The 27,728-nt window shown below is 40.8% G+C and overlaps 3 protein-coding genes across 19 annotated transcripts in view; 2 read left to right on the plus strand and 1 right to left on the minus strand.

Annotated features, from left to right (window-relative positions):
- Positions 1-27,728, minus strand: part of LOC130295957 (uncharacterized) — a 106,813-nt gene that overhangs the window by 70,457 nt on the left and 8,628 nt on the right. The gene's annotated exons all lie outside the window — the stretch shown is intronic.
- On the plus strand, positions 1,799-14,552 carry RORC (RAR related orphan receptor C). The gene is made up of 9 exons (XM_056547318.1): positions 1,799-1,906; positions 2,478-2,619; positions 6,198-6,638; positions 6,745-6,866; positions 7,040-7,172; positions 7,306-7,413; positions 9,507-9,617; positions 9,733-9,842; positions 13,234-14,552. Exons 2-9 carry the CDS (start codon positions 2,607-2,609, stop codon positions 13,378-13,380), a joined length of 1,185 nt encoding a protein of 394 aa, XP_056403293.1. The 5' UTR covers positions 1,799-1,906; positions 2,478-2,606; the 3' UTR covers positions 13,381-14,552.
- LINGO4 (leucine rich repeat and Ig domain containing 4) lies at positions 20,511-25,017 on the plus strand. Its single transcript, XM_056547311.1, has 2 exons — positions 20,511-21,799; positions 22,532-25,017. The coding sequence occupies exon 2, from the start codon at positions 22,610-22,612 to the stop codon at positions 24,491-24,493; it is 1,884 nt and encodes a 627-aa protein (XP_056403286.1). The 5' UTR covers positions 20,511-21,799; positions 22,532-22,609; the 3' UTR covers positions 24,494-25,017.

The following is a 27,728-nucleotide window of genomic DNA, read 5'->3' on the forward strand; positions in this document are numbered from 1 at the left end:
GAGCGGTTCTGCAGTAACCAGGCACAGCCACTAGGATGCCAGGATGTATAAAGGTGAACACCACCTGCAGCTTTCCTTATTTTGAGAATGCATCATAATATTCTTTATGGTAGGGGGCCCAACTCATTTTCACCAAGGGCCACATCAGCCTTATGGTTCCCTTCACAGGGCCACTTGTAAGACTGTAAAAATGAATTCAAATTATTTCAACAGAGATTTTATGGTGGCTCCACTTGGTCTGTAAAAGGCTATGATGTCCTTTAGGACCAGGTGAGATAGTAGTCAGCGTCTTCCACCTCTTTAGCACCGAGCTTCCTACTTCAGAGGGTGGCCAGGGTGCCTGGGTAGTGGCTGTCAGAATTGTGTCACTGCCTGTGAGTTGCTGAACAGTGCAGTGTGGGGGAGCACACCATTGCTCAAAATCTAAGATGGCACTCACTCCCTGTGCTGGTGCCACTTTTCCAAGTGCTGGCTGCGTCCTTTGCGTTTCAAGGGCAGCAGATGCAGAGGGCACAGTCGGTGGCTACAAGCACATCACATGAAATGGCATGGTCGCCCGCGGGCTTTGAGTTTCACACATATGCTTCATAGGTTGCCAATATTTGCACTTGGCACTTTATTGTTCTATGTATAAAGTGCATCCAATAGCTTTACCTTATCTACATATGTTTACATATCTGCTTGCTGACCTTTTGTAGTAGTGGACCATTATACATTTTTATTGAATACTACAGTGCTACCCCGATACCCTAGGGGGTTCTCCTTTTGTCAGCTGCTTTTATCCACAATGGATTTTCTTGAGACCGCCAGTTTAAGGAGGCGGCCACATGCAAGTCGTGATGGATCCCTATTTACTAACATTAGATGTGGTACAGTGTGATGCACAGAGTGGGACATGGCAATTATCGGTCATGTGATCCATCTCACGGTCAAAATTGCTATGTAGCTTTTTAGGTCTGTGTTGTTCCTCTTAGACATGTGTGACTAAATGGGTGTGACTAGAGATGAGCGAACTTACAGTAAATTCGACTCGTCACGAACTTCTCGGCTCGGCAGTCGATGACTTTTCCTGCATAAATTAGTTCAGCTTTCCGGTGCTCCGGTGGGCTGGAAAAGGTGGAGACTCTTTCCTAGGAATGTATCCACCTTTTCCAGCCCACCGGAGCACCTAAAGGCTGAACTAATTTACGCAGGAAAAGTCATCAACTGCCGAGCCGAGAAGTTTGTGACGAATCGAATTTCCTGTAAGTTCGCTCATCTCTAGGTGTGACCAGTATGCGGTGTATTCCTACACTGTCTAGCACTAGCCTGGATTGTATGGGCTCATCTTGCTTTCAGATATGGCTTGTGATAGACTGCACTCATGTTGCATGATTTGTTTAGCACTTTGTCCTTTTTTCACTTGGGAGATAATACAAGACTTATTGTGATGTAAATATTGGTTTAGGGATCGATTAGTAGACATGATTTTATGCAAATCTTGTTGCAGTCCTGGGGACTGGAGAAGATGAATAAGACATAACCGGATGTCTGAGGTTTTACAGCAAGTGGAAAGGGGTTTGGTTGGCTAATATGCAACTATTTCTCATCACAAGTTTTTTTTTTGACACTTTCAATCTTAACACTTTCCACCCCAGGTAAAATAAAGGTAATTTCCATGTTCATAAATGCTTACTCAGCAGAGATTGTGAAGTGGTCACGAGTAAAAGCATCTGAGCCTCAGCAATGAGGACTGTGGGAGGCTCCGCTTGAAGTGGCTTCTCAGTAGCGTCAGTGGAAAGAATAGTGTGAATGTGAATATGACTTCTGTTCTTTTTCAGCCCAAATTGAAGTAATTCCATGCAAAATATGTGGAGATAAGTCTTCTGGGATCCACTATGGCGTAATAACATGTGAAGGATGCAAGGTAAGAACACGAGGAAACATCTCAGAGGTCAGAACAGCAACTTTCTAATCTACTTTGGGTTTCCATTAGTCATTAGTTTCAATGCCTCTGCTATCAGTGAATGAAAATATTCTTGTTTACATTCAGAATCTCCAGAGGCCTAATATTTCTCACAGCGGTTTATTACAATAGCATGCAGACTAGACAACTATCTGCGAAGTACATTGGCTACACCTCAAAAACTGCAAAAAGCCATTCTGTCTGCAGGGACCGATTTTATGCCCTAGTGGAATATATCAAATGATGAATTGCTGCAGTTCTGAAGGCCAAAGGAGGTCCAGGGCTCTACCAGATTGGGAAATTGCACGAGCATAGGAAGGTGATGGGGATAGACGCATTATTTCCTTGCGGGTAGCAGTGACTACTATGAATTAATTTTGGTGATTTACATTCTGTACCACTGTGACTAGGTAGAGGATGGAGATCTAGTGCTAAATCTCAGTATTCTCATATAAAACCACTGTGAATATTTGTGATGTACAGTATGACCAGTCAGGGTGCATCCTTACATATTATTTATTCCACTTGGTAGGGCTTTTTCCGCCGGAGTCAACAGGGGAAGCCGATTTACTCATGCAGTCAGCAACAAAGCTGTCCAATAGACCGTTCCAGCAGGAACAGATGCCAGCACTGCAGACTGCAGAAATGTCTATCCCTAGGCATGTCTCGTGATGGTAAGAACTTAATATCTATCCAATGAGCTCACCTTTACCTGGGGTGGCCTTAGTTTGGTTCCCCAAACTTCTCTCTTCTTCCTGCTCCCAAGATGAGTGGTCGTTGTGGTAACAGGAAGAAGATGGAGGATTGGAGAAACGGACGGAGGTCTAGACAAGGGCTATGTAAGTATTTATTATTTAATCAGCTATCCATTAAGATGGGCATTCTTTTAATTGTATTGACCCACAGAATAAATAGAACATGTCAGTTTTACTGTAAAGTGCACAACATAAAACCATTAGCTTTTTTTTTTCAATTTCCCTCAACAAACAGTAATTTTATACATTTTATGGTAAAATGAAAGGTGTCATTACAAAGTACAATTTGTTGAGCAAAAAAGAAGCCTCATATGAGTCTCTGGATGGAAAAATAAAAAAGAGTTATGACTCTTAAGGCGAGGAGGAAAAACAAAAATGCAAAAATTAAACTTGGCTATGTCCTTAAGGCCAAAATGGGCTGTGTCCTTAAAGGGTTAAAGAAAATCTGTCATCAGTGTCACCCACACCAACCCTTTAGATGCCGCGATCGAGTTAACAATGCCGATTAGCTCAGGGCAGCTGATCGGGACATCCGTGGCAAAATCGTCGGTCCCAATCAGCTGAGTGGGAGGCGCGAGGGCCTTACCTGCCTCCTTGTCATCTGATTGGTGCTCTGAGGCTATGGCCAGGTATGGCAGGCTAGAGAAGCAGAGCACCGATAACACTGATCAATGCTATGCTATGGCATAGCATTGAACAGTGTATGCAATCGTAAGACTGCATGTTATAGCCCCCTAAAAATAAAAAAAGTGATTTAACCCCTTCCCAATAAATGTTAGAATCTCCCCTTTTCCCATTTTTTAAATAGAATAATGTAATAAAAAAATTAATCATACATGGTATCGCCGTGCACGTAAATGTCTGAACTATTAAAATATAAGGTTAGTTAAACCGCACGGTCGATGGCGTACACGTAAAAAAAAACACCAAAATCCAAAACTGAACATTTCTGATAACTTCATATATCATAAAAACATTAATAAAAAGAGAGTCCCATCAAAATAAAAATTGTACTAATAAAAATTACAGATCACGGCACAAAAAATTAGCCCTCATATAGCCCTGTATGCGGAAACCTAAAAAAGTTATAGGCATGACAGAAGATCACAATTTTGGTGCAAGTAGTAAAATAAAATAAAACCTACATAAATTGGGTATCTTTGTAAACGTATGGAGCAGAGTAAAAAAATATGGTGTAAATTTTACCGAAAAATACATTGTGTAGAAACAGAAGCCCCCAAAAAGTACAAAATGTCATATTATATATTTTTTTTTTTTACAATTTCATTCCACAAATATTTTTTTGTTGTTGTTTTGCATTAGATTTTTTTATGAAATGATTTCTGTCATTACAAAGTACAATTGGTGACGCAAAAAAAACAAGCCCTTATATGGGTCTGTCGGTGCAAAATTGAAAATGTTATGATTTTTAGAAGGGGGGAGGAAAAAATGAAAGTACAAAAACGAAAAATTGTCCTGGTCCTTAAGGGGCTAAGATTGTAGATAAAGTTTTGGTTACTCTATACATATATCTTGTGTTTGATTAAAGAGTCATCTGTGCATGGACTAACCACATGGGCCTGAAAGTACATTAGTATTGGGGTAATGTATGAGAATAGAGGTCAGAGTGATATTACTGGTTAGTAATAGTTCGCATAGACCTAAGGCCTTGGTCACACACATTTCCAGCTCTCCTGATATGCAGAACAGTAACATGACTAGTTCGTATGATCAAAGCCTTCCAGGAGTTTAAAGTCCATTTACTAGAAAGATAAAGAAAGGAAGTTCATCTCCAGTGTATGACATAGAAGTAATACTGGTAATTAAAGCTGAATATCATCTTCAGAAATAGTGACATCAGTAAACCCATTCATAGTAGTGGAGGGCCAAAGTACAGTGGGGATCAAAAGTTTGAGCACCCCAGGTAAAAATTTGTGTTAATGTGCATAAAGAAGCCAAGGAAAGATGGAAAAATCTCCAAAAGGCATCAAATTACAGATTAGACATTCTTATTATATGTCAACAAAAGTTACATTTTATTTCCATCATTTACACTTTCAAAATAACAGAAAACTAAAAAATTTATAGCATGCACTGCCCCCTTTGCAAAGCTGAGACCTGCCAGTGTCATGGATTGTTCTCAATCATCATCTGGGAAGACCAGGTGATGTCAATCTCAAAGGTTTGAAATGCCCAGACTCATCTGACCTTGCCCCAACAATCCGCACCATGGGTTCTTCTAAGCAGTTGTCTAGAAATCTGAAACTGAAAATAGTTGACGCTCACAAAGCTGGAGAAGGCTATAAGAAGATAGCAAAACGTTTTCAGATGTCTATATCCTCAGTTCGAAATGTAATTAAGAAATGGCAGTCATCAGGAACAGTGGAAGTTAAAGCAAGATCTGGAAGACCAAGAAAAATATCAGACAGAACAGCTCGCAGGGTTGTGAGAAAAACAATTCAGAACCCACGTTTGACTGCACAATCCCTCCAGAAAGATCTGGCAGACACTGGAGTTGTGGTCCACTATTCCACTATAAAGAGATACTTGTACAAATATGGTCTTCATGGAAGAGTCATCAGAAGAAAACCTCTTCTACGTCCTCACCACAAAAATCAGCATTTGAACTTTTCAAATGAACATATAGACAAGCCTGATGCATTTTGGAAACAAGTTCTGTGGACCGATGAGGTTAAAATTGAACTTTTTGGCCGGAATGAGCAAAGGTACGTTTGGAGAAGAAGGGGAACAGAATTTAATGAAAAGAACCTCTGTCCAACTGTTAAGCATGTGGGTGGATCAATCATGCTTTGGGGTGTATTACAGCCAGTGGCACAGGGAACATCTCACGAGTAGAAGGAAAAATGAATTCAATAAAATGTCAGCAAATTTTGGTTGCTAACTTGATGCCATCTGAGAAAAAGCTGAAGTTAAAGAGAGGATGGCTTCTACAAATGGATAATGATCCTAAACACACCTCAAAATCCACAGGGGATTACATCAAGAGGCGTAAACTGAAGGTTTTGCCATGGCCTTCACAATCTCCTGACCTCAACAGAATTGAAAATCTATGGATAGACCTTAAAAGAGCAGTGCATGACAGACAGCCCAGAAATCTCAAAGAACTGGAAGACTTTTGTAAGGAAGAATGGGCAAAGATACCTCAAACAAGAATTGAAAGACTCTTGACTGGCTACAAAAAGCATTTACAAGCTGTGATACTTGCCAAATGGGGCAGTACAAAATATTAACTCTGCAGGGTGCCCAAACTTTTGCAGATGCCATTTTTTTGTTTTCTGTTATTTTGAAAGTGTAAATGATGGAAATAAAATCTAACTTTTGTTGACATAAGAATGTAATTGATGCCTTTTGGAGATTTTTATGCACATTAATACAAATGTTTACTTAGGGTGCCCAAACTTTTGATCCCCACTGTATAAACAGAAACATTTTGCTCAAAATTGAACTTAAAAAAAATCCTTAACTTGCACTTTCAGCTGTCAAGTTTGGACGTATGTCTAAGAAACAAAGGGCTATATTACAAGCTGAGGTGCAGAAACTTCTCAAGGAGCAAAGGACGGAGATCTCTGCAAGTCTACAAAGTTCTGAAAGCCAGGCTGAACAACCATCCACTACAACTCCTGAGCTGCCTCACTCCATCCAACCTTCCACATGGTCCGGTCACGGCAAATGGGACTTCTCCTGCTCCACACGTAACTGTTCACTGCCGAGACTGCAACTGCAGAGGGAACCCCTTGTGCTCCACACCCCAGAAAAGGCCCAAGCAGAGGTAACGATACGGAAAAACTATCTGCGAGATCAACAACATCATTTTGAGAACGTGAGACCCAATGTATTCCACAATATAGAATCGTACTGCAGCCTGAACTTCTGCAGTTGTCTGCCTCCAGAGTGCATGGTATCAGCTTCGGAGATCGGTAAGTCGTATTGAAATGAAAAATAAAATATATCCCTTGTGTACTCATTATCTTTCAGTATTAATGTTGAACTAATATTTGCTCTTGTGGTATTTTATAACTTAAGAACTACTAATGCAGAATGTGGTGTTCGCACACCAAGAGACGTGCCAGTTCCCTAATGAAAACCTGAAGATATTGAGATGGGAAACATTCTCACCTGAGCAGATGCAGAGATTCCAACAAAAGGTGATGAGCTAACAGCAACCTCAGTTGTATCATGGGGAATAATAGATTAGGACAAGTTCACACAATGCAGATCCTCATATATCACCCATATAGTGATATTACTATGATTATTATTAATCAAGTATCTATCAAGTCTTATATATTCACACAAGGCTCTGTGTGTCTCTCTGCAGCCCATGGACCAGATGTGGGATAGCTGTGTCTGTCACATTACCGATGCCATTCAGTATATAGTGGAATTTGCAAAGCGACTCAGCGGCTTCATGGACCTGAATCCAAATGATCAGATCGTCCTTCTGAAAGCAGGTAGAGGAGGTCTTAGTGTGAACTAGGGACAAATTCTGGTTTCTGCTGTGTAGGCATGCATTGTACATATACATATTGTCTAACTATACATGCCCATTACCACAAAGCACAATGAAGAACCTTATATTCCCAGGTGCCATGGAGCTGCTGCTGATCAGAATGAGCCGAGCCTTTAACTGCTACAATAACACCGTTTATTTTGAGGGAAAATATGCACAACTGGAGCTCTTCCATTCTTTAGGTAAGTGTCCTATTTTATCCTGAATGCAACCTAGTTTGAACCTTAAAAACTTTTGTATTTTTCTGTCACCTTTATGCAATATATTTTTCCATATGGTGAGATGTATTAATTTATTACTAAAATGAGTGATCACAAATATAAAAAGAAAAAACTTTAAAAAATGTTATTTCTCTTGCAAAATACTTCATTTCCAAACAATGTGTTTTTGTGATGCTTGACTCGTAAACCTGTATTTTTTCTTTTCTTTAGCCTTCGTAGCTGTGTGAGGATTATTTTATACAGCATGAGTTGTAGTTTTATTCTATGTTTCAGCTTTATATATCTTTATTTATTTATTTTGGGGGGGGGGGGGGGGTCTGGCATTCCTTTTGGCCTTTTATCTCTTTTTTTATAATTGTATTTTTATTGAATACATTTTCGATAAAACAAATAAAGATATAACACATACGCTAACATAGCAGCTAAGTAAGCCAATAATTACAGCAAGCAGGAACAGCTCAGGTAGAAAAACAGCAGAACAGTAAAGCAAATCACACAGCAGTATCATTCCAAGGGTCACAGGGAGGAGTAATACAATGTAATCATAGTGTCTACAAGGCAATTCGGAGTAGAAGAACCCTGTGAATTCACAAGAGTAAGGCAATCAGAGTGAAAGGACATTAAAGGGGTTCTCCGGTGCTTAGTTCCACAACACACCAAGAAAGTCTGCAAAGACTGGTCAGTTAGATCCAGAGAACCCACATGGGAGTTCCACACCTCCCTTAATGCAAATAACCGTGTACACAGTGGGCAAGACGGTATTCAGTTATACTGTCCAAGCATTATCAGACCCAACAGGGTAATAACTCACGATTCAGCAGATCGTTTCCAACGCTTTAAGTTATTTATTTCATACTTCTGTAGACGTAGATATTCTTTAACAAAGTGGAGCAAAGCTTGTTAGCAGACACAGAGCTCAGATCTTCCATCTGCTCAACACCTTGGATGCGACAGCGTTTCGGGGGCGTGCCCCCTTAGTCATGCATGATAGGGGATAAGATGCCTGATCGCAGGAGTCCCGCCGCTGGGGACCCCCAAGATCATGCATGCGGCACCTCGTTTGTAATCAGTCCCCGGAGCGTGTTCGCTCCGGGTCTGATTACAGGCGACCACCGGGCCGGCGGCGTGTGACGTCACGCTCCGCCCCTCAATGCAAGCCTACGGGAGGGGGCACGATAGCTGTCACACCCCCTCCCGTAGGCTTGCATTGAGGGGCGGAGCGTGACGTCACACGGGGGCGGAGGCGTGACGTCACACGCCGCCGGCCCGGTGGTCGCCTGTAATCAGTATTGGAACGAACGCGCTCCGGGGACTGATTACAAACGGGGTGCCGCGTGCATGATGCCGGGGGTCCCCAGCGGCGGGACTCCCGTGATCAGGCATCTTATCCCCTATCCTTTGGATAAGGGAAAAGATGTGTAAGCACCGGAGAACCCCTTTAAACCAGCCTACCAAGAAGGCTGGAACAGAAAGGACAACAATAATCAAAACAGACAAACAACACAAAATCAAGGGGAAAAACCCAAGGAAGGGGAGGGGGTGTTGGAGAGAATGGAGTTATGGAGGTTGACGAGCAGCGTTACAATCCCAAGGGTCCCAAACCTTTTTTCTCTTTTAATGACTTTCACAGGACAAATAACAAGTCCATTTCATTATTACAGACACAACAACACTAATTATATAGTAATTTTCTTTGCATTTTTTCTTAAAATACAGGACCATGTAAGTAGAAAAAACTGCTAGGGGTGTCAGTGGGCCCCTCCTTCTATAAGGACTGACTCCAGCATCTAACGGTATAATGTACTGGATCAGAGTTATCTTTGATCACAGTCATTGGAGCAATTTGTGACCTCTATAGTATTGGCAGAACCTGCAAATGATGGCACAGTCATAGCTCCTGTAGCTTTGCCATGACTGTGATGGAATATTATGGTAGCTTTTACTGTCTACTTTGTAGCTGTGATGTAACAGTACACTGCAGTTTGGAAAGGGGGTAAACAGTGTGGCATGTTATCCTCAAGTCATGAGGTTTAATATCTCCTTTACTTTTTCAGGGTGCAGTGACCTCATAAGTTCCATGTTTGACTTCTGTCAGTCACTCTGTGCACTAAACCTCTCTGAACAAGAAATGGCCTTTTTCAGTGCCATTACCCTGCTAAATCCAGGTAAGTCATATGGTGGTTGCTCCACTCCCTCATTTGATTTAACTCCAGCTGGGACACAATCAAAACCTCTAATTAGGGACTGTTTCCACATCTATATTATCTAAAATTTCCTTAGGTCATTTATGGCTGCAAGAAAAGCACAAGGTGGATACTCTATACAGGAAGATACACTTGGCCTTCAGGCACTTACTTCGGAGGACACATCGTGAGTTCATTTTAATGAAGGTACGATATATATAATCATCCTCACACATCTCTATAATAATAAAATCCTTCCACATATCTTCTTCATATAACCACGGCTCTATATAATCCTCACACATCATGTGACCACAGCTCTATATAATCCTCACACATCATGTGACCACGGCTCTATATAATCCTCACACATCATGTGACCACGGCTCTATATAATCCTCACACATCATGTGACCACAGCTCTATATAATCCCTACACATCATGTGACCACAGCTCTATATAATCCCTACACATCATGTGATCACAGCTCTATATAATCCTCATACATCATGTGACCACAGCTCTATATAATCCCTACACATCATGTGATCACAGCCCTATATAATCCTCACACATCATGTGACCACAGCTCTATATAATCCCTACACATCATGTGACCACAGCTCTATATAATCCCTACACATCATGTGATCACAGCCCTATATAATCCTCACACATCATGTGATCACAGCTCTATATAATCCCTACACATCATGTGATCACAGCTCTATATAATCCCTACACATCATGTGACCACAGCTCTATATAATCCTCACACATCATGTGATCACAGCTCTATATAATCCTCACACATCATGTGATCACAGCTCTATATAATCCTCACACATGATGTGACCACAGCTCTATATAATCCTCACACATCATGTGATCACAGCTCTATATAATCCCTACACATCATGTGACCACAGCTCTATATAATCCTCACACATCATGTGATCACAGCTCTATATAATCCTCACACATCATGTGATCACAGCTCTATATAATCCTCACACATCATGTGACCACAGCTCTATATAATCCTCACACATCATGTGATCACAGCTCTATATAATCATGTGATCACAGCTCTATATAATCCTCACACATCATGTGACCACAGCTCTATATAATCCTCACACATCATGTGACCACGGCTCTATATAATCCTCACACATCATGTGACCACAGCTCTATATAATCCCTACACATCATGTGACCACAGCTCTATATAATCCCTACACATCATGTGATCACAGCTCTATATAATCCTCATACATCATGTGACCACAGCTCTATATAATCCCTACACATCATGTGATCACAGCCCTATATAATCCTCATACATCATGTGACCACAGCTCTATATAATCCCTACACATCATGTGACCACAGCTCTATATAATCCCTACACATCATGTGATCACAGCCCTATATAATCCTCACACATCATGTGATCACAGCTCTATATAATCCCTACACATCATGTGATCACAGCTCTATATAATCCCTACACATCATGTGACCACAGCTCTATATAATCCTCACACATCATGTGATCACAGCTCTATATAATCCTCACACATCATGTGATCACAGCTCTATATAATCCTCACACATGATGTGACCACAGCTCTATATAATCCTCACACATCATGTGATCACAGCTCTATATAATCCCTACACATCATGTGACCACAGCTCTATATAATCCCTACACATCATGTGACCACAGCTCTATATAATCCTCACACATCATGTGATCACAGCTCTATATAATCCTCACACATCATGTGATCACAGCTCTATATAATCCTCACACATCATGTGACCACAGCTCTATATAATCCTCACACATCATGTGACGACAGCTGTATATTATCCCTACACATCATGTGACCACAGCTCTATATAATCCTTACACATCATGTGATCACAGCTCTATATAATCATGTGATCACAGCTCTATATAATCCTCACACATCATGTGACCACAGCTCTATATAATCCTCACACATCATGTGACGACAGCTCTATATTATCCCTACACATCATGTGACCACAGCTTTATATAATCCTCACACATCATGTGATCACAGCTCTATATAATCCCTACACATCATGTGATCACAGCTCTATATAATCCTCACACATCATGTGATCACAGCTCTATATAATCCTCACACATCATGTGATCACAGCTCTATATAATCCTCACACATCTTGTGACCACAGCTCTATATAATCCCTACACATCATGTGACCACAGCTCTATATAATCCTCACACATCATGTGATCACAGCTCTATATAATCCTCACACATCATGTGATCACAGCCCTATATAATACCTACACATCATGTGACCACAGCTCTATATAATCCTCACACATCATGTGATCACAGCTCTATATAATCCTCACACATTATGTGATCACAGCCCTATATAATCCCTACACATCATGTGACCAGAGCTCTATATAATCCCTACACATCATGTGATCACAGCTCTATATAATCCTCACACATCATGTGATCACAGCTCTATATAATCCTCACACATCATGTGACCACAGCTCTATATAATCCCTACACATCATGTGATCACAGCTCTATATAATCCTCACACATCATGTGACCACAGCTCTATATAATCCTCACACATCATGTGACCACAGCTCTATATAATCCTCAAACATCATGTGACCACAGCTCTATATAATCCTCACACATCATGTGACCACAGCCCTATATAATCCTCACACATCATGTGACCACAGCTCTATATAATCCTCACACATCATGTGACCACAGCCCTATATAATCCTCACACATCATGTGATCACAGCTCTATATAATCCTCATATATCATGTGACCACAGCTCTATATAATCCCTACACATCATGTGACGACAGCTCTATATAATCCTCACACATCATGTGACCACAGCTCTATATAATCCTCACACATCATGTGACCACAGCTCTATATAATCCTCACACATCATGTGACCACAGTTCTATATAATCCTCACACATCATGTGACCACAGCTCTATATAATCCCTACACATCATGTGACCACAGCTCTATATAATCCCTACACATCATGTGATCACAGCTCTATGTAATCCTCACACATCATGTGATCACAGCTCTATATAATCCCTACACATCATGTGATCACAGCTCTATATAATCCCTACACATCATGTGATCACAGCTCTATATAATCCTCACACATCATGTGACCACAGCCCTATATAATCCTCACACACATCACTCTGACCATTTATCCTACTTAAAAGCTCAATGTAATCCTCACTAGTCGTGTATGTGTTTAGAGTCTGGATTTAAATTCCAATGAATACTCGATCCCAGGAGCACTGTACCAGCATTAAATTCTGCCATGACTTTGGTTTGTCCATTTCATAATGGTTGCACTGCAGATGCATTGGTTCCGAAACTTCACATGACCTCCAGTCATAAAAGCCATCTAGCCTCAACTTTATTCTCATACGTCTTATTTTTATTTGCACAGAACCTAATGATTTTGATAATTGTTTTTTGTGCCCCCCCCCCCCACCTTGTGAATTTAGCTTCCAGAAAAGGCGAAACTCTCCAGCATTTGCCAGCTGCACCTAGAAAAGCTGAATATCTTCAGACAAATGTACCCAAGCATTGCGTGGGAGAAATTCCCTCCTTTGTATAAGGAGTTGTTTATCTCAGAGACCGAAACTTCATGAACAGAATGGCAAATCCAATGTCGCTCACAGCTTATATCTCTTGTTGTGATGTTCCTTTGTTCTTGAATCACATTGTATTCTGGGGAGTAACTATCTTTGAGCACCATTAAGAAACATGAAGACCTCATGAAGTATTTCAAGCCCATTTGTATCTATTCGGTGAAGGACTGCATTTATTTAGACCTCAAAGTACTGGTAACATAAGAACATAGTTTGTAAGGTTGAAAAAAATAAAAATTAAAAAGAGTCCATCGAGTTCAACCTAAAACTCTATTGTGTTGATCCAGAGGAAGGCAAAAAAAAAAAAAAAAACATGAGGCTGAGGCCAATTGCCCCATGACACTGGGCTGGGCAATGTAAAGTTTATGACCAAATCCGACATTTTGAGGGCATTATATTATAATCTAGGGCAAGAATAGAGAAAATCCAGTATGCAAGTACAGACAGTAACTAAAAGTTTTTAAACTCCAAGTCTTTGAGTGTTTAAAGCATTAACCAGTGATCACAGAACAATATGGGGTCCTTGAAAAGAAATGGATCCATAAGCCACTTTACAGAATGTTTGCAAATTAAAGAGTATAGGTATAGGTGACTTTTATTCCATATTTTTCGGAGTAATATGATAATTTACACCATTTTATAAGCTATCTGTGTGTTCTATTTTGTCTTCCTTTATTTTCTTTATAATAAAGTTAATTTTAACTACAAGAGGGATTCTTTTAATGCTTGTATAGGTTCACATAGATCACATCCTAAGCTCTTGTAAAGACGACAGCTCAACGCATGTTTAAAAGAAAAGGAAAACATAGGGAAATGCAAAACATTAGTAAATAACATGGAAAAATACCTGTAGGGGAAAAAAAACACAAAGAAAACTCAACTCCACTCCACTCTTAGTAAATGAGGTCCAATGTCTACAAAGTGCACGTCGTGTTACTGAAAAAAAGATTGAGCTAAAAGAGTGAGAACATTTTTTAAATACTATACTGTATTTAAAGGCCCAATTACACAGGGCAATTGTTGTCCAAACAGGCCCCTCATCACCTTGTGTAATAGGGCCAGCAATCATTTTGGCCTATCAGTTGGATTGTCCATGTGTAATAGGGAATGTGCAGCCGATGCCTGACTGTCGTAAACAATCCAATGTTCCTTCTTGAGGCCCTAAAAGCCCAATACAGAGACATGTAATAGGCTTGTTAAAAACACATGACCCAGTTACAGTAATGAACCGCATGGATGCAGCTGTTCTGCAATTTAACAGATGGTGCTGTAGGACTAGTGATGGTAAGTGTGCATGATATGGGCAAAGAAAAAAAATACCTTTAAAGTATTTAGGAGGCAGGCATTGGGCTGTGTTATAAAACATCAGAATAGTGTTTTATATGCACAGAAGTTGTAGACCTAAAAAATCAGATCCTGTCCATATACACAGAATGTAGTTTGGTATTCAGCTACATGCTCTCCATACTTGCATACTTTGAACATTGTGTGCACAAACTTTTCAAAACCATAAAGCAGATGTATCGGCCTTCAATGAACCATTCTATAATACATGGTTGGTATCTTAGCTATGACAGAATTCAGTGAAAAACAAAATAGTATAGGGGGCTTCCTGTATGTGGGGTAACCACACTCGTAGTCACACCTCCAAACCAAAATGTGCCGCTCTAGATTAATCTTGTAGGCTAACATGACATTGGCACAACAAGTTCTTGGAAAATTGGAAGTTCTAGATGCACATTTAGGAATAGACACTTGCTAAAGATAGGGTATAGAATGTCTTCAATGGGACAGTTGCACTCCAGCAAAACAGAAGGTGATACTAAAAATGGGAGTCCCCAAAAGATGATGGTTAAAAACAATCATCTGACACCGATACAGCTCAGATCACCGCTGTATAAAAAGCAAGTGATAGTGTTTTCTACTAAATAACCAAACTGATGACTTGAACAGCGCCAGTTCAGAGATCACACTGGGTCGAAGGTTTATAGCAGGTGGCTAGGAACATCTTGTGTTTGGTCGCACTTCACTTAATTCTCGGTGTAGTACCTATGCATTTCTTCCCCTTTCAGTAAGGGCAGAGTGCATTAAATATTAATGGCTTATAGGTGTAGCGTGTCTGTCTCAGTATGAAGCCTGCTTTCCAGATGTCTCATTTGAGCTCTTTTGGCACTAATCAGCATCCAGTAAAGGCATAAAGCTGATCAGTGGGGCAGAGGCAAGAAAGCTGCGAGGCTACACTGCACAGGTAGGTGAGCGTCCTTTACATTTATTTCACTTACTCATCATTCAGAGCCTATAGATCCCGACTCAAATCCCTAAAAGGTATCAAGTCTGCTGTAACACTTATACAAACTGCAATAGCTTACACAAATGTAGTACGTATTCTATGCTTGAAGATGTTTTCCTGTGGTACGTTATGGATTATCTCTAGGATATTGGGGTCCTACCACTCCACCTTCCTGCCAAGGGACCACAAAGAATCCTGACTACTCATTGCACAAGGAAATGTTGCACAGCTCCATTCATTGTCAGAATCGGTAGGGGTTCCAGCATTTGGATCCCACCACACCGTCGCAGTATATTATTAAGTTATGGTAGGAAAATGTTTTTAGGCTGATGTCACACAGTGCAGTTTTTGAGCCAAAAACCAATCTGTCCGAAAAGAGAAGTTTAATCCTTTCTTTTTATTTCTCAAAAACGGAATGAAAAACTGCAACAAAAAGGTGCAGCATTTTGACAAGAACTGCCGTGTGTGACACCAGGCAGAGTTTCCATCTCCTTTCTTGTGTGGATCTTAGTAAAGATGTAACAAATCTATTTCATGCTTACAGTTAATAAATTAATTTTCTATAATACCTGACAGACAACATACACCAACACCACAGACAGGTGAAGTGAATAGCATTATCTTGTGACAATATCGTCTGTAAGGGGTGGTGTATATTTGGCAGAAAGGGATCTGTCAGTTCTTTGAGCTGATGACTTGGCATCAGGAAAAAAGGGACAAGCATAAGGATCTGAGCAACCGAGACCACATTGTGATGTCTAGATAAGTAAGTCAGAGCATCTCCAGAATGGACAGTTTTTCGGGTGCCCCAGGTGTGTAGTGGTTAGTATGAAAAGTGTCCAAGGAAGGACGACCAGTGACTGGGGACAGGGTTATGGGAGCCCAAGGCTGATTGATGTGTGGAAGGTATAGGTTAGGCTGTCTGTTCCAATCCCACAGAAGAGTGCCGTAGAGCAAACTGCTGAAAAATTTCCTGCTGACTCAGGAGCTGAGCGCGTGTCATAGCGGGATGGTCCTGGCAGCTATCAGCCTCTGGGGCCCGTAGGTAATACCAGTACGGCATGAATCCCTTGGACACTGCAATCAAGTTGATTGTGGCATCTAAAATTTAAAATAAAACAATCCCGCCTGCTCAATGGTTACCTCAGCCATTACCTGCCTCCTCACCGTCCAATCGGTCTCCTATGCTCCAGTCAGCCATGGCAGACTGGAGGCGGGCTTGCTGGCTCAATATGAATATTCATTGCCGCAGGTCATATGGGCGCTGTGCCGACTGAGCACTCACGTGACGCACAAAAATAAATATTCAAATTGAGCCAGTGGGCCCACCTCCAGCGCGCAATTTACTGAAGATGGAAGAATATCTTTGCAGGGACAGATCTGCGGGCTGCAGGTACGTATTTACCCCATTAACCCCTCATCGGTCTCCTGTTCTCCTCATGATAACCCCACCTTTTTCCTTTAAAAGGTCTTCATATGGAGAACCTGCCACTTCTCATTACTTTCAGAGCTCATTGAATTCTTTAGTGAGACCCACAGATGCTTAAACACAATTGTTTCCTAAAATAATCAGATGCAGCGCAAGACACGGTCATATCTCATCGTATTTAAAAAAAACAAGTCCATCTTCATTTAAGACAACTAACCAGCCCCTAGAGCTACATTATCAGGCCTCTGCAGATAATTTTATTGCTTTTATGCCAAACCAAAAATATAAAATGTTTGCCATTTTTATTGCTAAACAATTTGTAGCAATTTGCTCTACTACAAATAACTTGTAAAGGTTGATGAGCTCCAGCATTGATAGCCATGGTTGTGTGTCAGCATATGGCTCCCATAAAAACAAAGAAAAGGCTGTTCACAGATATTTTGTGTATGGAACTATATATACAGATGTCATAGATCAATACATAATATTTATTATGACCTCATCAAGGAGATTAGTTATGGGCAGCAATTCTTAAGAGATATAACCTGGAACTGTGCAAAATACAAAGGGGGACAAAAAAAAAGGAATTCGGGGACTGGGGAGAACAATTTGTAGTCTTAAGAAGATACATTAATGGGGAAACATGGTAATGTTCCCTTACAAGACAAGTGGTCACCTCTCCAGCTCTTCACACTGCACTAGGTAACCACTATTGCCATATGTGCCAGAAAACCATCAGACACTTGCAACAACCAGAAACATAGGCCCTCTTCTACTACATGAAGTGTCCTTCTGACCGCAGGCTGCTATACCACCAAAGTGTATTTTTGCTGTATAGAATAAACTGCACTATTTCACTGAGGCATGCAGCTTTAAACATATAAAGTATGCACACTATACACTTTTTTTTGTAAATATAAAAGCCTATGGGTGAAGGATGCCACTAAGTGATTAAGATAAATATACATGTGTGAGGTTTCAGTCAGGAAATTCTTCAATCTGTGATGTACACTGCAGAACACAGCACAAAATAACCCCACTATAAGGGCCATGTAGCTGAGGCGATCACGTCTTCTTGTAACAAAATCACTTCTAAAGAGGTTAGAATATTGCACAATATTAATCCAACATGACCCCTACTGTGGATTTTCCAGTGGCACATGTTTTTTCCAATAGAAACTTTTTGGGAATATAACTTGGTCACAGCCCGACCATTAGTGCCTGGTATCCCCAAAAAATAATCAAATAAAACTGGTTAAGAAACATTTAATGACTGGAAAAGGGAGGATTGAAATAATAACAACACAGCCGATCGTCTGGTGACCAACACTGGTACACCAAGCAGGAGATTCTTCAACTAACTAATAGGGACTAGAAAGGTGTAAAAATGTAAGTAAGGGCTATGGAGGAAAAATAGGTAAAAAAAAGGAGAAAAAGAAAAAATGGAAGGGGGGGGGGGGTGTGAGGCAAAAGAAGGAACTACTGTCTATTCCATAAGCCTAACTGGGTCTAAATGATCTTATATAATCAGACAATGGTAAACATATCTTGGAAAAGGAAACAGCAGAGCCTTGACTGATAAGATCAGATCTTTCACCCTCAAGAGAAAGGCTTTTACCTTACTTTTGGATTAACCCATGTGCATTTACAGTCGCAGTTGAATTGTTTGTGCTGCAGCAACAAAGAAAAATTGTCAACATGATGGTAGGAGGATATTTATCAAAACCCGACCAGAGGAAATGTTGCTGAGTTGCCCATTGCAACCAAACAGATCGCTTCTTTCATTTTTTGAAAAGGCCTCTTAAAAATTAAAGAAGCTAATTGGTTGCTATCGGCAACTCAGCAACTTTTCCCCTGGACAGGTTTTGATAAATCTCCCCATAATGTTTTACAGTCTCTACTGCAGCTTATGTACAGTATACACATTGTAGGGGCTAATGCACTAGGCCACATCACAAACCAGTGTCATATACAGAGCCCACAGATTGCTACTGTCCCTTTAATCCTATACAAAGGCACATGGAGGTGTTCACTTAGGGATCCATATGGAAAATAGAAATAGTGTCATGTGGTTTATAGAAAACAAATGTCAACAGATGGACCACCTACAGCACTGTAAGGGTATGTTCACTTTGTAGTGAAATGTGCAGAATGTCCGCCCGGAAATCACGGGTGGGCATTCCGCACATCTGAACGTCTCATAGACGGAAATGTATTTCTGGGAGAAATCTGCAAAAAGAATAGACAAGATTATTCTGTGAACGCTAGAATCAGGATTTCTGCGACGGAAATTCCCCCATGTGCACAATGCAGCAGAGTCCCACTGAAATCAATTGGACTTTGTTGCAGCAGAATGTCCATGTGGAATATTCTGGCAGAATTCCGCCGTGTGAACATACCCTAAATACAGACACAGAGCTCCAACTTTTCCTAGACATCCAGTATTTTATGACATTTATCTGCAATAAATTTAATTATGATTGTAGAATCAGAGTCCAGGGCACAGGCGGAATAATCCCTGATTATACGGCTGGAGATTGTGTTTCACTATTGTCACAGATATCAGGCAGATAATCTCCTCTAATTTCAATCAGCCGAGTGTACTCCCTTGATACGTCCCCTCTGTCAACTAACTTGTCCTGAAGTTTTTAATGAAAGCAAATACCTCACATGCATTTTCCTAGAAAATGGTAATAGGAGGACGTGCTGCCGGATAGAGCTTCACTTTCAGTTCTTAATTAACACTTTTCACTCAGCCTTTCATCACTGCATTGTACACTGAAACGACACTAAGGCTTGGTTCACACATGCAGCCTGACAGTCATATGGAGAACTAAAACAAAGATTATTCTTTACACATTCTCTCGACATTCTGCGATGACTAGTCAGAGCTGTTCGTAAACCAAGATTTGAGTCCTGGTTGTCTTGAAACACACACGGCTCCAGTGTCTCCTTGTACCGAAAGCTAAATTGATATGGCAGACCTCAGCCTGACTTCCTGTCTCCTTTCCAGGCAGAAATCTGCTTTCTAGGCTGTGCGCCTGGCAAACATCCCATGGACGCTGGACTCTATGTCAACTAGTCACAAGGTCATGTAGCTTTAGCGTATAGCCAATCTCTAGTGTACATATAGTAACCTTATTGAGAAGGCGTCATCAGAAAATTACCTATCGTTAGCTGACTTTTTATGTTACACATTTTTTTTAAATACTTGTTAGTGATGTTTTTTTCATTTTTCCATCTATATTATAAAATAATCCTTAAATCTTGCAGTTTTAGGCTGTCCACTAGGTCTAATGTTAGGTTGAAAAGGACAAGATAGATTAAAAAAAAATGGAAGCTTGCTTTGTGCTGCTATCGGCAGCGCAAACAAAGCTTCCATTTTCTTTGACTATCTTCTCCTCTTCAAACACACACCAGGGTGAGCCAACATGGGAAGCTGCAGAAGTAGAGGAGCTGCACTGACATGTGTTACTGAGTGTTGTGCCTCCATTTGCGCAACGGCTCTAGGTGAATGCGCTCCCTTTCTTGTGTTTTCATATATAAGGTTGAGACTTCCTGTGCAGATCACTTTCCAACAAGATGGCAGTGAACCCAAGTATATAGATAAGGAACGTATTCACAACAGATGATGATGATGTTCACAGCTCTCCCTGTAACACTTACCATTTACATCATGGGGACAGATCCTGTTGCCTATAGGGCTTGCTACAAAGCATCTCTTTAAATGCTCTCAAAAACAGCTCAGACAAGATGGCTTCCCTCATAATAATGTACAAAAAAACTGAATAAAAATAAAAAAATGAAAATCAGAAAATAGAAACAGATTAGAAAAAATTATTAGGTTTCAGTATCTGCATCTTATCTGCAAAAAATCTATGCAACACACTGCCTTTAAGATCTACCTCCATGAAGGCTTAAATTGTGTACACCCAGATGAAAAGCATGGTGATTACTAATCTCTCCTCCAAAAATGAACATAGGAATCATGTAATAAATTCAATCCACAAACATTTTTTTGGCATCTTACAATTGGCTTCTCAGTGATTTTTTCTGATTTTAGTAAGCTTTGTTGCTTTGGGTTTCGTTTTGAACTTGTGACATTTTTCCTTTAAGGCCAATGGTCATGGTGCTCTGCTTTGGTATGGCTTGCTATTTGAGGAACACATTACGTGCTATGTTTTATATTAGTTATAAATAGCTTTTACACGACCCATGCCTTTTCCCCCAAGGACACGGACTGGTATATTTGTCTGTGGGAGGTCTGACATGCAGACATATGGTCGGCTGATCTTTGCTCACCATTTATACAAGCGTGACAAAAGGAAACTTCATCTTCTCTTTTCATATTTCCCTGGTTTCAGTCCTCTCGTGTCACAGGCCATCGCACGCTGCCAGCCAGGATACAACAAAATTAGCAGATTAAATATTCAGCAGGAGGGGCGCTAAGATTTCACTATGATGCCATCAGAAACTCTGCAAACAAGAGGATTGCTGGGACTTTCTCTGCTGATTGTGTGACACAGAAGGGATCATTTGCCGGAGAGGTATTAAGACAACCTATTAACCTCTGTTTCGCGAGGTAAAAGAACAAATTATAGAGACTGCAACATATATGAGATAAGAAGGAAGGAGTAACTTCCAGCTTGTAAACCATCTGAGAACATGGAATCTAAAATGCATCCAGATAGAACACAAAGGTACATACCACATTCTGTTCAAGTATAGGAGCTTTACTGTATATCGCTGATTTGCAACTTGTAGTCATACGACTGCTACAAAATTACAACTTAATTTTTTACAGAGCAGCTGGGAGTTTACAGCTGCAGGTGAGGCACAGGTTGCAGGCTACTACTGTACTTTACTTTTAGTATATAAAAGGGATGCAGGATTTGGGAAAAATTAGCAATTTGCAATTATAGAGGTAAATATTGTGATTGCGGTATAATAAAGGAATGGTGAAATCCCCCATTACATGTCCAATTTCCTCCATTTCATGTCTAAATCCCTCACCTATTTTATTTCTATCTCCCATTTCACATCTACCCAAATTTCATGTCCACACCCCCATTTCACATCCCCCTCATGTCACATCTCCCCCCATTGTAACATCCTCCGCATGTCACATCCCCCCCCCCGCATGTCACATCTCCCCAATTTCATGTACACACTCCCATGTCACATCTCCCCCATTTCATGAGCACATCCCCAGGTCACATCTCCCCCATTAGTGAGGGGTAAACATAAAAAATACCCTGATGCTCACCTATCCCCAGTCCACGTAGGTCTGCCACAGATCCTGTTCTACTCTCTGCAGTCCGGTGTCTTAAGGGACTTACAGGACCTTCCTGCTCAGCTGATCACTGATTAAAGAACATGTAAGTCCATGTAAAGGACATAATCCTAATACTTTGGTTTGATTAAACCCACAGGTCTGGAATATAGGTGGAGAGCTCAATAAACAGGATGACCATTCAAGAATACACTCCATCACTCTGCTCTCTGTGAAGATGAATATCGGGAGGTGTCTGCATCATAGAGTCCTCCTTTTGTCAATTGGAATCGTACTTAGAGTTTTGGTCTCGTGTTGTCCTCCCCCATGTGTGTGTCCTGCTCATGATAATGCCACCTTGTGTAAACACGGGCTCCTGAACTTGGTCCCAGTAGAGATCCCTCTTAGTTCTCATCTCCTGGATCTTAGTTATAACCATATCAGGTCAGTGCAGCACAGAGCCTTTTCCCATCTGCAGTATTTGCAGGAGCTAGACCTGAGTCACAACCAGATATCCCGCATTGAGCCAGGAGCTTTTACTGGTTTGCCAAACATACGTATCCTATTAATCCATCATAATCAGCTAAAACTTCTGCCTCCTGGGGTGTTCACCGGCATGCCAGATCTGACATGGCTGGATGTACGAGCAAACCAACTGGTCATTCTCCTGGATCAGACATTCCGTGGACTCAAGGACCTTAGACACTTGGAGATCAGTGACAACCCACTTCTTTTCATATCTCCAGGGGCTTTTCTGGGAATGCAATTGTTGCAGAGACTAGGGCTGGAGAAAACCAAACTGAGCATTGTACCCACTCATGCTCTTGCTACTCTTCCATGCCTTTCAGAACTAAGACTGGGAGGAGTTACAAGTACATTTCTGTATGATTTCTCATTTTCAGGGATGACTCTCCTGAGGGTCCTGGATATAGATCACTGGCCCTCACTCAAGAATCTTGGTCCACGGAGTTTGTCTGGTCTCAACCTTTCCTCTCTTTCACTGACCCAGTGCAACCTAACCTCAGTACCTAAAGAAGCACTGGTTTCTCAAGTTCATCTTCGAAGACTAGATCTCTCTCAGAATCCAATTGCTATCCTTCAAGAACGGTGTTTCAGTTCTCTGAAAAGTCTGGAGGAACTTCGGCTTTCTGGGGGAAGACTTCACTCAATTCCTTCAGGTTCATTTCATGGTCTCGAGCATCTACGTATGCTAGATTTGTCACATAATCCACTTCATTGGGTGGCAGATGATGCACTCCCCCCTCCTGGAACCCTAGAAACGTTATTGCTTTCCGGGACTAACCTTTCATGTGACTGCCGTCTTTGCTGGCTCTTGCATAAAAAAATTAATTTTGGGGGGAGCCCACCAGTCTGTGCAGCTCCTGCAATGCTGCAAGGAATGATCATCCCAGACCACTCACAGAAGCTATGCCCAGAACTCTTTACCTGCCAACCTCCCAGAATAGTGGTACAAGGCCCAGGAGCATTAAAGGTTAAAGAAGGTGACAGACTAACCATAACTTGTCATAGCCATGGAGTACCTGAGCCATCCACACAATGGGTACTGCCGCAGATGCCTTGGGCAATAGATACTACATCTACAATGCTGGGAATTGAGGGAAGGGTAGCCACAGAACTTCCCCAATATATATCTACGTCACTAGCACAGGTGACCAGGGCAGTGCGGCCTCGCACACACTCCCAGAAATGGCGAGCAATAAACATGCCCCTGATGAAGAAGGCTGTTGAGAGGATATCAGTCTTACCAGAGGGCTCACTTCAGTTTCTTTCAGCACAAGTTCAGGACTCTGGAGCTTATCTCTGTCTGGCCAGTAACTTGGCAGGCAATGATTCAGCTTGGATTCACTTGGAAGTTACACCATTTAATGGTAGCACCATCCTTCCACCACTCCCCATAATGCATACTCATCTGCTGGCTGTTATCACCGCTGGGGGCATCCTGCCCTTCATCAGCTCTGTAACGCTCTGCTTCATCTTTATCTTCCTCTGGAGTCGGAGTCGAGGGAATATCAAACACACAGCTGACATAGACTATATCCCAAGGACTTCTCGAGGAACATCATCGCCAGAAGACAACAAATTCACTATGAAACTTATCTGAGGGGTTCGGGTCACGGCACGTATAATGCTCTTCTATGAAGTCATTTACATTTTTTATACTTCTGATGCAAAGCAAATATAAAATTCTGAATTTAGAAATGTTTATACCCCATCTTGAAATATCTGAAGTGCATTTAAAACTGTACAGGACGCACATGATACCCTGCCTGAAAAGAGACAATATTGGAACAATTAAAAAATAATATCATTCTATTACTTCATTACATCAGACTGAGCTCATCATTTATGTCCCCATTTCAAAGGTCTCTCTGATGAAGGGAAAATCTGAAATTTATGTATACAGGTCATTTTCAGGTAAAGATTGCAAATAGATTCTAATGTATAACTGAAAAGGAATATTTCAGAAGACAAAATTAACATTTTAAAGTGTTCAAGGTAGTCTCTGACCAAGAACTGTGTTTCTGACCATCCTTTCTCATCATAGATCAGGTGCTGACCAGCAGTGTAAAGCACTCCTGGTTTCCTATTAGGACTTTATTCCCTCCTTATTAAAGAGACATAGGAACGTGACATCAGTGCCATCAGAAGAACAATGGTCTGAGATACTAAAGACATCTCTTCTGGCAGTATCTGAGGTGCATAGGCTCACCTATTTATTTCTACTTCCCCAGGTTTATAGAACTCTGCCATTTCTACATCACATAGGCCTCTGATCACCTTGTGGGCTGAGAATGCCCATATTCTTCACATGATGTGGTCATGTCCTTGGTTAGAGTTTCTGGAGAGATACTATACAGTTAATCAGGTGGCTATATGGGATTGTTATCCCTACTGATCCAAAGGTATGTTTATCAGGTCTGTTAGCTTTTGGGGATGATGTAGTTGGGATTAAAGGCTTTATCGGGGGAAGCAGAAAAGGTCCTACCTGTTCTGCTCCACTTCCGCATCGTCTAAAAGGTATACTGTTCTGAGATAGGAGAGGATGGGTGCTCATCCCAATCAATTTCCAATAGCTGTATTATGTTACAGATGTTGAGGCAACATGATGTATCTATTGGACATCGCCTGCACACGATGATCGGGACAAGTACCTGACCTTCCCGTCGCAGAACAATATACTTCAAAAATGACCAGGGAGTGTAAGTGAAGCACAGAGAAGCAGAACAGGTAGGAGCTTTTCTGCTTCCTGGTCAACCCCTTTAAATTGGGCAACGGTAGGATTGCTTATAAGGCTTGGAAGTTAATTGCCAAATATTATTGACCTAGTCTTTGCCAAGGGTATACCTACCACAATGGCAGACCACACAGCTGGTATAGGGCCGTTGGAGAGAGGGGGCCCCGTCCTAGTTCGTCTCATTCCTTTTTCTATTGGTAAAAAACTGTGCAGAACTCCTTTCTTCACGGAACTGCATCGTCAGCAAATTAACGGAGGGGAGTGGTACTGATCAATGGGTCATGGAAAGAAAGGGAAAATATATATCAGACTGTTCTGTCCCATGGGCAAAAATCATACACCATAATAGAGGGGCCCATATTGATATTTTCTACGGGGCCCCCATTCTATGTACACCACTGGTCTTCGCCTCCCACTGTTGGGGCACAAACTAAATTTGTGCCTATATGAGGCCCTTGGATTGGTACATCTGGACTTCCCTCTCATCATATTCTAAGATCACTCTTGAAAGCCTTTCTTATACTCATTAATGCCCATATAGAGAGGGGTCAGTAGAGTTTGATGAATCAATTCTCTCGTCTTCTACCAGTGTTTTCTGGGATATGTTAAGTCTTGTATTTGTACATGCTTATCCGAATTTGAGTCTTGGTCCGGTTACCATTTCATATGACGCAGACTTGTTTGTAATTTTATCCCTTTTATTATTGGGGGTGACACCCCTTGTTGTTCTTTTTCTTTCTTCTTCATATGAATATTATTCTTTTATATGGGGTAGGGGGGTTGTCTGCGTTGAGGTTGTTAATTTTTGTAATTGTATATGACAAAAGTTTTTTAAAAGTATCCAAGGTGCCATTCTAACATAAAAACCCCTGTACTTACTCTCCTGCTGATCCCATGCTAATGACGTTCCAACAGTGTTAGTTCCCCCATTAGCGCTTCATTTTCTCCCTCCTGAGGAAATACCCTTTAATATCAATACTAATCTTCACTACAAACAATATTAGGAATATTCTTCCCTTTAATGACAGGTTTACCTACAATCACCACAAATCCTATTCCTTTGAATGTTGTTGTCTTCACCCTCATCTTCCATAGACAAAGCCTTAGTCTAGGTTTCCACACAGGTTTTTTTTCTGGCATTTTTTGAGCCAAAGTCAGAAGTGTCTTCAGAGGGAATAGGAAATAGGATATATTCTCCTTTCGGTCGGACTCACCTCTGACTTTGGCTTAAAAACTGCAGTGGCAGCTATAAAAAAAAAAAAAAAAATCCTATGTGGAAACCTAGCCTTGAGACCTGTTAGCAAGACCAGCTATATATTTTTGAATGGCACCATTTAAATGTACCACAATGTAATGAGAAACAAAACATTATTTGTGGGGTAGAATGGAAAAAATTGTCCAAATCAATATTTTCTTTTTTTTGGGGGGGGGGGGGGGGGGGGGGGGGGGCAGGATTCCTTTTTACAGTGTTGGATAATTAACATTAACTTTATTCTAGGCATCTAGGGTAATTTCAATCTACGGTAATATTTTTGTTATGCTTTACTTCTTAACAAGGTAAAAAAAAAAACTTTTAAAAAATATATATAAAATAAAAGGAATTGGAATGGCCATATTCTGGCAACCATAACTTTTTTATTTTCCCATTGAGTGGTATGTTTTTAGTGGGATGAACTGTAGATTTTATTAATAACATTTTAGGGATACAACTTTTTTGATCGCCTTTATTACATTTATTTGGGAAGAGGTGAAGTAATGAAAAAAAACATATCAATGTAGTATTTTTAAAGCATTTATTAGTGGGATAGGTAACGTGATAATTTTAGACTTAAAAGATGTGCCAATACAGTAGAAGGGCGCATTTGGAGAACTGATTTAGGGCAGATCAAAGTTATTTATGATCCCAGCTGATGACAGTCAGGACCTACTGTAATTGGGACAGACTCCTTTACCCATTCTATGCTACCTCTCCCGACATTTTAAACGTATGTTAGATATTAGCAAATACTTAAATAATAGACTCCCAGGGTAAATATGTTTTTGCACAGGTCATAGGTAATTCTCCCAAATGATTGCATTTTTATGTTTTTTACAGAACAGA

This window comes from Hyla sarda, chromosome 11 (genome assembly GCF_029499605.1).
Source record: "Hyla sarda isolate aHylSar1 chromosome 11, aHylSar1.hap1, whole genome shotgun sequence".
NCBI lineage: Eukaryota > Metazoa > Chordata > Amphibia > Anura > Hylidae > Hyla > Hyla sarda.

Coding starts and splice junctions, on each gene's coding strand:
- LINGO4 (XM_056547311.1), top strand. CDS start 22,610: ATGAATATCGGGAGGTGTCTGCATCATAGAGTCCTCCTTTTGTCAATT.
- RORC (XM_056547318.1), top strand. Junction 9,618..9,732: donor CATTACCCTGCTAAATCCAG/GTAAGTCATATG, acceptor AAATTTCCTTAG/GTCATTTATGGCTGCAAGAA. Junction 9,843..13,233: donor GTGAGTTCATTTTAATGAAG/GTACGATATATA, acceptor TTGTGAATTTAG/CTTCCAGAAAAGGCGAAACT.